Below are 13,899 nucleotides of genomic sequence, written 5' to 3'. Positions count from 1 at the left end.
AAGCCTGAAGCAGGCAGGCAGCAGGTAAACTGGGGCTGGGGTGGGAGGGTGCGAGGAGGCGTGGCCCAGTCTGGACCCCCAGCCGAGCGGCTCCCTCCGGTGGCCGGCCCAGGCCAAGAGGCTCTGGCCTCGGTGTCTCCCGCCCGGCTCGGGCCCTGGGGCGCCGGCCCCCGGCCAAGCACCACCAGCTCCGGCCGGGCCCTGGCCCCGCGCTGCTGGCCCCTGGTCCAGCGCCGCCGGCTCCACACCCCCGGCCCTGCACCGCCGGCCCCGGCCCCGGCCCCTGCCTGGCCCCAGTCCTTGGCCGAGCACCGCTGGCCCCAGCCCCCGGCCAAGCACCGCCGGCCCCAGCGGCTCCGGCCCCCAACCGAGCACCGCCGGCCCCTCCCTCCCTATTTTCCCGGACATGTCCGGCTTTTTGGGATTTCCTCCCGGACGGGGATTTGAGGCCCCAAAAGCCGGACATGTCCGGGAAAATCCGGACGTATGGAAACCCTAGCTTCTGTGACAAGCTGCAGACCGCTCCCGGTCCTGTGCTCACACAAACCTTTACACAGGCGGGGACACACCCAGCTGCAGTTACCTGAAGGCTTCTCCCCAGCTCCACAGCCTAGGACCCCAGAGCTGTACCATCTTGTCCCGGTTAAAAGCCTGACTGGTATAAATTTATTACCCAATCTGCCCCTCCCTCAAAGTGGAGAGGACCTTGCACCAGTTGTTGTTACTGAGCAGATGTCCTAAGCACTTCTATGAAAATACACTCTTTTAGGTAAAAAATATAAAACAAATTTATTAAGTACAGAAAGATAGATTTTAAGTGAATATAAGTAATAGCGTGCAGATCAAAGAAGATTACAATAAGAAATAAAACAAAAACGCAATGTAAGTTCTCTAAACTGGATAGGATTTGAATCAAGCAGTTTCTCACCCTGTTAGAAACAGTCCACCACGCTTCCATATTCAGGCAAGCTTTCTTCTTTCCCACCTGGGATCCCCTTCCCCCCTTCAATCTTTATTCCTTAGGTGTTTTCAGGTGCTGTGTTTTAGGGGGAGTGAGGCCAAGCGAGGATGTCACTTCCCCCTTTATATCTTCTTCCAACTTGCTAGAAACATCTTTTGCTGTGACCTGAGTCAACCAGTCTCCTTTGGGTATGTCCTATATCTGAGAGGTTTCCATTGTTCACAGTTTCTGGGGTAAACTTTGTGAGTGTTTGTATTCTCCTCAATGAGCCATCAAAATTGTTTGGCCTTTTTATTGTTGTACCTGAAAGGCCGCTTGTGGGTGTTTCCAGCCTCATAACATATTTCAGCAACACATATATAGCAACTTAATAACTTCACATACAATGATAGCACATACAATCCAACAGGATATTAATGTTCAGTAGATCAAGACTTTTAAATTGCCTCACAAGGCATATGTAATGCTGATAGACTCCGGTTGTCGGCAGTCAGGATCGAACAGGGGACCTCTGGGAGCTTAGTGCATGAGCCGCTATAGCATGAGCTAAAAGTCAACTGCCTGTTAGCTAATGCTGTAGAGCAGACTCATTTTTTCTCTCTCTCTAAGTGGTCTCGGTGCCACTAGATGGGACACAACACCACACCCCGAAGGTGTGTGGGTTACACAAACTTTGTACAAAACATATAATTATATCACCATGGTGAATATGAGGTGCAGAGTGTCACTTTGAGACACAGAGTATCACGATATTCTCACTGGAGTTGCATGGAGACGCCTGCCAGCAGGCTTTAGCAGCAGTTACCTTGATTCCTAATGCAGGATTTTAATATCACTGCGTCGAAAAACCTTATTTCCTATATATATGGCCTTGGAGTCTGCCACCATCTTACAGTCTGATTTCTGAGTTTAGAAGTCTAGGCTCCTATCTACCTGTAGTAGTATCTGTGGCTGCTGTTAGCCACCTCTACAACTGGCTTCTTTCTATGATAAGGGGATAGCCACTTAGTAGGCTCTCTGGAATTCCAAAGATTGCCTTTTCCCTAGCAGTGGAGTCATAGGTACCACTCAGCCCAACTGCTAAAAATAACAATCAAGCTCATGGAAAAATATGTTCAGGTAAAACCAGTGTGTCACTGGATACTGTAAAGCAGCGGGTGGGGTCTTCCTAGGATGGCGGACATTGTCTCAGCTAAGGAAGCATTTAAAAGTGGACCTCAGAAAACAACAGTTGGTTCATTTCATCTACTGCGGCCATATATGGGGAGAATGCTTTTCAATTCTATACTATGTAGGTTCTTGTACCACTCTCATTGTAGTATCTGGATGCCTTCCATAGTACATTAAATGGTGTGGCTGATATCTGTCATGTGTAGTTTTTTCTCTCTCTCATCCTATCCCCAGGGAGAGAATTGTGTGTGCAACCTATGTAGTATTTTTTGTTTCTTTTATGCACAAAATGCTATGTTTTTATGTTAAAGAGCACTAAATTGAAGAAGAGTACCTTGCATTTGGAGCGGCAGGAAGTGAGGTCCTTATGTGATGGTCCTTATGGGAGTTTGTTCCACAGTCTGGGACCATCCCCTGAGAAAACTACATAGATGTGGGATGTATTGTAGAGTTCCATTGTGCCATAGGAGAAAAGCTGTTGATCACAGCCCTTGCCATAGTGTTTTAGGTGATCTTTTAGATATGTTGGGTCCAGGCCATTGAATGCCTTGAAAATAAGGACCAAGACTGAGTTAATCCAGCCCTAGGAAATGCATTTTATGTGAGCCGCACAGATACAGCACAAGGGAGAAAAAGGATTGGTGAATCATAATGCTTTTAGGAGCTTCTGTACAAGCATTCTCCTCTTCCCTCTTAGTATCTCTGCAATTCTCATCAGCTGTTATTTTTCATTTTAGCTGAGCATAATTTTTAATGGTTTACATTTTTGCAGGCACAGTTTTGGGTCCAATTAATTGTGAAGGCAAATACTAGATTTAGACATCTGATTACTTGACTTTGCCCACAAATCAGGTAGCTAGATGGGTTACTGCTTGAAATTGGCACATACATTTGATTGCACATGCAAACATTGCGGCTGTTTTTATGATCACTTTCAAAATTTGGTCCTATAAGTCAGCCTGCTGTACAGCAAGCATCTGCAGCCTCGCTAGGCATGTGTTGGGCTAGTTGGCCATGGCATTCTATTGGCTTTGATCCTTCTATTTATTTATCTTCATGCTTAAGTTGTGGCTCCCTTGCCAACAATGCTGTTAAATTAGAGCTAAGTTTGCTTATGTGTTGTTCCACGCAACACCATCACAAAGCAAGGGGATCATGCTTAGGTAGAGCTGGGAGAAATTTTTTGACCAAAATATTTCACAGCAGTGTCTGTCAAACTGAAGAGTCAGTTATTTGCATAGCTCTATGTTCAAGTGAACATTCACATCCAGCAGAATGTTCATCTCCAAGTATTAACCCATTGTTGTCATGATACCCTCTCTAACATACTCACTTTCAATTCAGCAATTCTATTAAACTTCAAAGTACACTTCAAAAGATCTAAGAATCACACTGCAGTGGGCTACAGTAGCTTTGACCTTCCAATGATACATAATGAATAAGGTAGCAATCATTATAAAATTACAGTTTTATCTTATAAATTATTATTATTATTGTCCCAGTCATGGACTATGATCCCAGTTTCCTAAGTACAGTTCAAACACACAAAAATGATGGTTCCTGCCACAAAAGGACTTACAAACTAAGTATGAGACGAGACAATAGGTAGATATGGACAGAAAGGGAATACAAGGAAACTTATCTACATACCATACCTCCAGAGAAAGAATTTAAAGTTGTTTTTGAAAACAAGTCATTTTCCACAAACAATCAATCTTCTACTTTATGTTTACATTCTGATTTTCAAAAATTGGATTTTAGGCCGCACACATTCTTAAGGAAAGCCAGTCAATTAGTACTGAAAAGTATGCATATTCACCACTTCATGTATATAGTAATATGTTATAGAACACATTAACAAGAGAGCTAAAGCTGTGTATAACAGTGTGATTTTTCATGTGCGCATTCAGCATGCTATACTCCGTATAGAATGTGTGTTGGAGAGGGTGTCAGTCTGTTGGTGTAGATCAGGGGTTCTCAAAATGGGGGTCGGGAGCCCTCAGGGGGTTGCCAGGTTATTACATAGGGGGCTGCGAGCTGCCAGCTTTCACCCCAAACCCTGTTTTGCCTCCAGCATTTATAATGGTGTTAAATATATAAACAAGTGTTGTTAGTTCATAAAGGCTGTCGCAATTGGAGGCTTGCTATGTGAAAGGGGTCACCAGTACAAAAGTTTGAGAACCACTGGTGTAGATGCAAAGACTTGAGACTGAAGAACAGTGTTGGGTGTAAAAAGGTACCTTACCTTGTGATTTCCATGTGTTTTCGTGCTAATGCGTGGAAATATACTTAACCAATCTTAACTCTAGGAAATTCCACACACACTTTATTAATGTAGAGTGTTTATTTTGGTTTGGTTTTATCAATATGGCTGAGGACTTAGGGTTAGCCTAGCTGAGAAGCTGGAAAGATACTCCCTGATCCCCTGAATAGCATGGTGATGGGGGTGATACAAGGACCTGAATAGAATACGATAGAAAGAAAAGGGGCTAGCTGAGAAGTGAGGTTGCGGAGCTAGTTGAAGAATCGTATCTCCTCTGCTTTTCATTTGCACACCTGGTTTAGACAGCTTTACGGGCTGCTGCAGGGGCCTTTCCAAACATATTACTTGAAACATCAGGAACCTGTCAGAATGCAAGGCTTTGAATGTCATTGAGCAAAAGCTTGAGCATTGGTTCAATTTTTCCTCCCCTGGGGGTGTAGTTTCAAACAGAGCAGAGGTGAGTGTTTCACCAGCTTCCTTTGTTTCTCCTAGCCCTGTCCCCTAGCCAGCTCCGCTCCTGAGACATTCAGGGTACATTTGCACCACAAATTAAGGTATAATTGTAGCAGGGGTAGGCACATCTGCACTATTTTTAATCTAGTTAGCATGTTTAACAATAATAGTGAAGACATGATGGCATGGGTTTCAGTATGGACAAGCAACCCAAGTATGTACCCAGGGTTCCTGGGTGTGCCCATCTGCGCTACAATTACACCTTAACCTGCAGTGTAGATGTACCCTCACTTTCCAGCCTCTGCTGTTTTTCCCATCCATTGCCCTTTGTCACTGTCTGGTCAAGCTTTCTTTTTTGAAAACTATAAGTGTTTTAATTTTAGGTGTAATTGCATATGCATAAAATATCCTATTAAGATGCATTATGTTGAACAACTTAAAAGCTTGGTGAATCTTTCTAATTAGGTTGACAAAAGGGACTCAGAATAGCTCTATTGTAGAGGTTGAGGCATCTTCTCTGGTTAGCTTTCCATTATAAAAGTATTTTTAAATGTATATCATTAACTTCAATTTTCTCCCAGTAGGTTCTCCTAAATCAGAAATCTAAATTATATAGCTTTACCAGAAGCTTTTCATCAATGTTATTACCTCTACTGTGGTTTACTGCCTCCAATTTCCCAAGATGGGATTTGTAACAAGAAAGGAACCATTTAGATGATATTATTACAAATTAACCCGAGCACAAAATTACCTTTATTTAACCATATACTAAAATGCGTGTTCTGTTCTAACATTTCTGCTGCATACTGCCTCAGCAAACCGAAGTGCCACTCCAGCAAATGTTTTCATTCATTCACCCCAAGCTAGAATTTCACCGACGCATTTAGGGTCCTTCTCTTCCCCAACCGCTAAAATGCAGCAACTTTTTGCAAGGAACACACCGGTTATTTAATGGTGCACAGCAATACTTCACAACCCTTTAAGAGAGGAAGGAAAAAGGAATCCTGTAGCCCAGTGGTCGGCAACCTTTCAGAAGTGGTGTGCCGAGTCTTCATTTATTTACTTTAATTTAAGGTTACGCGTGCCACTAATACATTTTAACGTTTTTAGAAGGTCTCTTTCTATAACTAAACTATTATTGTATGTAAAGTAAATAAGGTTTTTAAAATGATTTAGAAGCTTCATTTAAAATGAAATTAAAATGCAGAGTCCCCCGGACCGGTGGCCAGGACACGGGCAGTGTGACTGCCACTGAAAATCAGCTCGTGTGCTGCCTTCAGCATGTGTGCCATAGGTTGCCTACCCCTGCTGTAGTCCTTTGAAACTGCAGAGATGAGAGGGTATTTTAGTTGGATAGAAAGAAATTGCCCTAAGGGGAATTAGGACCTTACCTTTAGTATCTGAGCCAAAAACAGCCACTGTGGATGGTGGGGAACCCCGTCATTGGTTCTGTGATGAACATAAATGACCAAAACCTCATTTTTACATCTCTTCTAAAAAGACAGCATCTCCAGCAATGCAGTGCCACCAAATGCTACTCTGTCACCCTGATTCAGCACAATCTCAATAGGAAAAGTTCCACTTACAGACATCACACCAATTCACGAATGACCATGAGTGATCCTTTAAGGTGCATGTACAAGTACTGTCCAATCCTGACCCAGCTTAGTGTGTGAGATTGATATAGTATTACAGCCTAGACAACTCTGGCTACAAGCCATGAATACTGAATACGTGATGGGTTATTACACAAAGTAAAACTATTTCCCCAGGCTAATTTTTCCCCCTACTGTTACTCACACCTTCTTGTCAACTTTTGGAAATGGGCCATCCTGATTATCACTACAAAAGTTTTTTTTTCTCCTTCTGATAATAGCCCACCTTAATTGATTACTCTTTTTATAGTTTTCAGAGTAGCAGCCGTGTTAGTCTGTATCTGCAAAAAGAACAGGAGTACTTGTGGCACCTTAGAGACTAACAGATTTATTAGAGCATAAGCTTTCGTGGACTACAGCCCACTTATGCATCCGAAGAAGTGGGCTGTAGTCCACGAAAGCTTATGCTCTAATAAATTTGTTAGTCTCTAAGGTGCCACAAGTACTCCTGTTCTTTTTATAGTTGGTATGGCAACACCCATTTTTTCATGTCCTCTGTGTATATATATCTTCCTACTGTATTTTCCACTGCATGCATCTGATGAAGTGGGTTTTAGCCTATGAAAGCTTATGCTCAAATAAATGTGTTAGTCTCTAAGGTGCCACAAGTATTCCTCGTTCTTTTTGCTGATGCAGACTAACACAGCTACCACTCTGAAACCTGAATCCATGCTGATACTTTTCCCCTCCTCTCTTTGCTGTTGACTCCCTGGCTCAGATAATGTGGAGAGTTTTTCTAATGAAGATGAAGTAGAATAAAAATATGGGAAAGGAAAGATTAAAAAAATAAATAAATAAAATAAGGGAGAGCTAATTGCAAAGAAGTTTATGGAAGGTTTTCTCTTCCAGACTCATTGCTGCTCTTTCTTTGGTGCTGCCTGAACCTAACAGAAGCATATAGCTCCTTTTCATTAACTTGGTTCCCCGCCCTTCGGCTATTGTGTGCATTGAAAGTGGGGAAAAAAAGGTCTTGCCTTGATGTTATGTAACCTTGCAGACATTAATTTGAAACAAACAAAGCACTTAAAGCAGCTCTCATTCAGGGGATTTTACTGAGTGTTACTTAATTGCTGAATATTTAATAGCTAATCATGCTCCAGACCCCAAGGTCTGTTCCCCAAATGATAAGCCTTTTTATTAAATGAACTTTAATTACTTAATAATTAGACCTTCTGTAGGGAAAGATGGGGATCCAACCAGGCTGCAGGGCAAATCAGACTTGTGTGCCATTTTCAGATTAGAATTTAAAAGCAGGTCTGGGTGTAATGCTCTGAGACAGTAGGGGAAAGGCAGCCAGCCCAGTGCGTGAAAAGCCATGGATGGCATGAACCTGAACTGTAAAGTGGTTTATTTTTATGGTTGTCTTAAAACTAGTATAGCTATGCAAGGGAATCAACGCCAGACTGTTAGACTAAACCAATTGAACCAGATGTCAATACTGTAATGAGGATTGTGTCTGGGGCTACTAATATTTAAAATACTTTAGGTGTGATGGGGAAAACACTGTGATAACATGCTGACCATGTGAGAAATGTTTTGACTGTCTCCGTATCTACTCATTAGTCCTCTTCCCCGAAACAAGCTTACAACATTCCAGGCTTCTGAACAGCTTCAAAAGAACTATCTTAAAAAAAAGAGATAATGTTGTGGAATTTCACCATAAAAACTATACAGGCTTGAGGCCTTTGCGAGACAATATATAGTCCTGGACCAGTAACAGCCCTGGGATCTGCTGTAGTAGGATCCTGGAGACCTATAAACAGGAGCATTGTACATAACCACTGGAAAAGGGAAGGTCCCTGCTTTCCAATGAAACAGTACATGCTTCTAGCCCTGCAAGAACCCAAGAGATCAGAATGTAAAACCATGATATTTATATATATACAGAAAGCCTATGGTAGGTTATTTTTAAACTTTTGTTGTTGTTGTTATGGCTCTCTCTGTGTTCTGAATGCTTGGGCTGAGAATGAAGGTACCTGATCTTACAGATGGAGAAAAATGCAAAGTCCCAATCATGTTTTTAAACTCTCTAAAACATGTCTTTTCTGTAACAGACATATATAGAATGTATGGTTGTGTCGAGTGGTGGTGCTTTGGACTGAGTGCATAACTTGTGACTTTGCCTCGCATATGTAACATGGCCATCCAATCACTGACTGATAAAATCCTTATACCACACTGCACCAATCTGTAGTCGTGTACAGGGTAGAATTTCAAAAACACCAATGTAGCTTAGGAGCATAAGACCCTTTGGGGGTCACAAAGTCTTGTGTTTTTTAAATCACTTAGGCACTCTTGAAAATCCCAACTGTAGTGTTTTTCTCCATCTTTCCCATGTGTTGTAACAATATGTGTGTTATATACAGTAGACCCAAATTCACCACTGAAATAGGCATATCTCTCTCAGCCACCACCACCACTGTCCCCAGTACACCCTTGTTTAAAAGGGCTTTTTCCACAGCAAGAGTGGAAAGTCTGCAGTCACTTGCACTGCTTTGCATATGGGCTTGGAAGGAAGACCTCCGACCCGCCTCTCTCTCTAACCCCACCCCAAACTTGTGGGTCTGGATTCCCCCAAAGAACCCATGAAGGGGTTTGTGCAGTGTCTGGGGAAAGGTGCATGTGCCACTAGGGTTCCTGGTGAAGTGAAGCATGTTCCCCCTTTCCTACAATAAATGAATCTGTGACATATGGAGGGTGATGGTGGTTTGTACTATGCCTAAAATTCTTAAGGAGTTCTGGAGTTACTACTTAGGGTGGCCAGGTTTAAGTGATTGTGAGAATCAGCAGTTGGTCCCGCAGTTATTTTATTTATTTTATTTGCCTAACATGGAGATTCTTGGGATTGCTGCATGGACTCTTGAGGACAACCAGCTGTTTGTGACAAAAGCCTCGTTCATATGTGATCTTGATGGACAGGTTTTTTTGTTTGTTTGTTTGTTTTGCTTAAACTTTCATGAACCTTCTTTTCTGCTGACATGGATGTAGCGGTGGCTTTTAACAGCTTTCCGTCCACACTCATGTTGCTTTTAACTTTTTAATTATTTATTTATTTATTTAAAGCAAAGCTAAAATGAAAAGCGTTCAATGCTTCTGCTTTTTGAGTTTACATCAGCTTTGCTTCATGTGAAAAGCTGTTACATCCTGTGTCTGTGCCAACAGCTTCATTTGAAATGTAGCATTTTTGCTCTTTCTGTAGATTATGGAAGGGTGCAGCTGATGGTTGTTCACCTGTGGTGTGGAATTCCAAACTACCACGTAGAGTTGAGTTGTTCTTTCTCTTTTCAGAGCAAGGTACTCTTTAAATATGTATTAACTCTGATCATTATGATTACAAAGTACTAAATATGTAGGACAATGTGCAGTATGACTTTTTTTTAACATGCAGGAATCTTTTCACAAGTTGCAGTTAATGTCATTACAATTCATTATTGAGTTAAAGGAGACATGAGTTCCTCTCCTCCAACTGCATCCTTGACTGTTTAGCTAAAGGCGCGTATATTATATGTGTGTTTGTACAGCACCTAGAACAGCAGGATCCTAGACCGTGACTGGGGTTCCTAGGCACTATGGAAATATAAATAATAATAATATATAGTTCTTGCTACCATTCTGTCTGAGCACCTTACAGTTGTTAATGGATTTTATCCTCACATCCCTGCCCTCCCGCCTCATGTGAAGTATCTCAGGTTTAGAGCTGAGACAACGGGTAGATTACATGACTTGACCCCAATCACACAGGAAATGTGGTTGAGCCAGGAATTGAACCCAGGTTTCCTGAATCCCACTCTAACAATACATTTATTAGACTATACTAGTTTCTGCCCTACTCACTCAGTGAAATTTTGACTGAGTTTTTACTGGTCAAAATGCCAGAGCCCTTATTTTCTTTCTCCTCGAACTCTTGGTGGCCTCTGACACCAGCGACCACTCCCCTACTTTTTGAAATATTGCACTCCGTTGACTTTTGAGGCTCTTGCTGCTTCCTGGTCTCTTTCTACTCCTCTAATTAACTTTTGATGGGTTCTTTTCTTCACTCTCTCCCTTTGTCGATAGGCCTCTCCAAAAAGCTCTGTGCTTGTCCACCTGCTCTTCTCTCTCTACCTCCTATTTCTAAATGATCTTATCCATAAGGGTGGCTTCAAATACCATCTTTATACCGATGGTTTACAAATCTATCTCTCTGCTAAAGACCTATCTCCCTTTATCCAAACCCTAACTTCAACCTGTTTCTCTGACGACATCTGGTCATCATTTGGCAACTGAGCATTTCCTCTCCCCTTCTCCGTTGGTGTTCTGTTACCATTGATAACCTCACCATAGAGGTCTATAATCTGGGCATTATCTTTGATTCACTCAGGCAAGGTCCAATTCTTGTAGCTTCTACCTACTTGACATTTCACAGATCTGGCTTTTTAGTTTTGGTATCCTGGTGTATGTGGGGTGCGTTGGAATGGTTTGATAGTATCATTAAAGACAGTATCAGGCTCATATGCCCGAGGGGGCAGAATTATTGGTTCATTGGCAACCATAAATCTGGCATTTCCTAATGCCAGATTAGGCATTGGGTGGGGGGTGTTTTGGTTGTTAACATGCATTTTTGTAGGTAATTTCTTTTTAAGGAAAAGATTAAAAACAATTTCTAGTATCTACACCTGTAATAACCCTGTCATCATGCATCAGCAGAATTTGAACCCTGAGCCAGAGAGTGCTACCACTTCAGATATTGGACTAACTACATTAGTTGCTACCAAGAGAATGCAATTATCCCAGAAGGGGTGGAATGAGCTACTGGTGCCATGTGTCGGGTCTAGGGAGTGGGTCACATCTGATAGCTCCCATATGTTCCCAGTGGCATTGCCACTGTTGCTTTGAAAGATACTTACATCTTTCATTTGCATTACTTGTGGGAAATGGTGATTTTTTTTTAACAATCTATGTCTCAGCCAAAACTCAGTGGAATTTCATGGTACAAGTAAAAGACCCATGTCTAGCTCAAAGGCTTGGGCCCCATTGAATTTTGAAGACCTGCTGCAAACAACAGCAGTCTTAGAGCCTCTCAGAAAATAGGTTGCAAGAATCTTTCATAATGAAAAGTGATAGGCAGTCTAAATATAGGAGTTGCTACCTCCCCCTGCAATAACATGGACATAGACTTCCCTTGTTTCAATACAATGAACAGTATCCTTTCAGAAGACATGTCAGTCATACAGTTTGATGTGCAGCATAGAAGAAAGATTCCATTAGGTGGAAAGATGTGAAAATAACAAAGTTTCTTAATCTTACCTAATTTCAGTACATCTTTCTTTAAAGTTCATCCTGTTCTGAATAGTGTGTATTGCATAACACTGTGTTTGTACTTTGATAAAGTTATTCTTGAAGTAGTTTGTAAGTAAAGGGTTGCTATTTGGTACTCTCTTATGTCAATAACACATCTATTATTTTCTTCTTTAAATTACACTCATTAGTGGCATACTGATAGTCATTCAGCAATCATGGAAGACTCAAAGTACTTGTCTGAACATCACTTATTCTTCAGATTGGATGATTAACCAAATCCAGATCAACATAGAAACAGCATGCAATTTATATTTTCAGTGACTATATAATTGCTTCTTTTCCTTGTGCTTGCAGGACCATTGAGGTTTCTTTCCCAGACAGAATCTGTCACAGCTTTTGCAGGAGACACAGTTTTGTTAAAGTGTGAAGTAGTTGGAGAGCCTATGCCGATGGTACACTGGCAAAAAAACCTGGAGGACCTGATCCTGAGCCCCAGTGACACCCGCGTGGCTGTCTTGCCCTCTGGAGCTTTACAGATTAGCAGAATCCAAGCGGGAGACAGTGGGATCTATAGATGCCTTGCAAAAAATCCTGCGAGTTCCAGAACTGGAAATGAAGCAGAAGTCAGAGTTTTGACAGGTAAGAACCATATAATTTTACATTCTCCTTATGCTTCCCCAATTATATGTGGCTCAAAAGCTTGTCTTTCACCAACTGAAGTTGGGCCAATAAAATATATTACTTCACCCACCTTGTCACTCCTGATGGGGGCAGATAAGTTTTCTTGCCAGCTGCTTCTGTAGGCTTCCAAGTTCTTTATTTTGAAGAGCCTGGAGACATTTAGAAGCTTCTGGGTATGAAGGTGAGTAGCTGGCCTTGTGTGACTAGCCAAATTTCCATAGGCCTTGGTTTGAGAGCTGATGCAATTTTAGTTAAAGGTTTATGTTCCTGTATCTATATCCATATTCATTCCTGTATCCACATCTTGTTCTATGTACCTTTTGGCCTGCCAGGCTTTCCACCGCTCCAATAGTCTTCCGTCTAGCTCCAGCTTCTTTATTTCTAGAAATATTATCATGAATATAATTGAGCAGCAGAAGATTGCTCTGTAGCATGATTCTGTGCCTTGCCTTCTAGCCCTGTGTGTCTAAAGGCAAACACCAGGGAAATTCTATAAGGACATTAACCATCATATTTTTAGAATCTGCTCAGAAAGGCTCTTCTACTGGATGATCAAGTCTACGGAGAAAAACAATTGAAGACAGTTGGCAGTTTTTCAAAGAGACATTATTAAGGGCACAAGAGCAAACTATCCTACTGAGTAGGAAAGATAGGAAGTATGGCAAGAGACCACTCTGGCTTAACCAGGAGATCTTCAATGATCTAAAACTCAAAAAAGAGTCCTACAAAAAGTGGGAACTCGGTCAAATTATAAAGGATGAATATAAACAAATAACACAAATATGTAGGGACAAAATTAGAAAAGCCAAGGCACAAAACGAGATCAAACTAGCTAGGAACATAAAAGGAAACAAAAAAACATTCTACAAATACATTAGAAGCAAGAAGACAACCAAGGACAGAGTAGGTCCATTACTCAGTGAGGGGGGAAAGACAATAACAGAAAATGTGGAAATGGCAGAGGTGCTTAATGACTTCTTTGTTTCGGTTTTCACCAAGAAGGTTGGTGGTGATTGGACGTCTAACATAGTGAATGCCAGTGAAAATGAGGTAGGATCAGAGTCTAAAATAGGGAAAGAACAAATCAAAAATTACTTAGACAAGTTAAATGTCTTCAAATCACCAGGGCCTGATTAAATGCATCCTAGAATACTCAAGGAGCTGACTGAGGAGATATCTGAGCCATTAGCAATTATCTTTGAAAAGTCGTGGAAGATGGGAGACAGGAAATAAGGACAACTCGGTGAATTACAGACCAGTCAGCTTAACTTCTGTATCCAGAAAGATAATGGAGCAAATAATTAAGCAATCAATTTGCAAACACCTAGAAGATGATAAGGTGATAAATAACAGTCAGCATGGATTTGTCAAGAACAAATCACGTCAAACCAACCTGATAGCTTTCTTTGACAGGGTAACAAGCCTTGTGGATAGGG

The 13,899-nt window shown here is 41.6% G+C and overlaps 1 protein-coding gene across 1 annotated transcript in view; it reads left to right on the top strand.

Moving 5' to 3' along the window:
- Nucleotides 1-13,899, top strand: part of DCC (DCC netrin 1 receptor) — a 943,937-nt gene that overhangs the window by 420,417 nt on the left and 509,621 nt on the right. The window contains exon 3 of the mRNA XM_054032598.1: nucleotides 12,137-12,421. Within this exon, the coding sequence (XP_053888573.1) occupies nucleotides 12,137-12,421 (285 nt within the window). The remainder of the gene's footprint in view (nucleotides 1-12,136; nucleotides 12,422-13,899) is intronic.

The sequence above is a fragment of the Malaclemys terrapin genome, chromosome 6, assembly GCF_027887155.1.
Source record: "Malaclemys terrapin pileata isolate rMalTer1 chromosome 6, rMalTer1.hap1, whole genome shotgun sequence".
Taxonomy (NCBI): Eukaryota; Metazoa; Chordata; order Testudines; family Emydidae; genus Malaclemys; species Malaclemys terrapin.
Note: the sequence above shows the minus strand (reverse complement) of the source record. Positions and strands in the feature narration are given on the sequence as shown.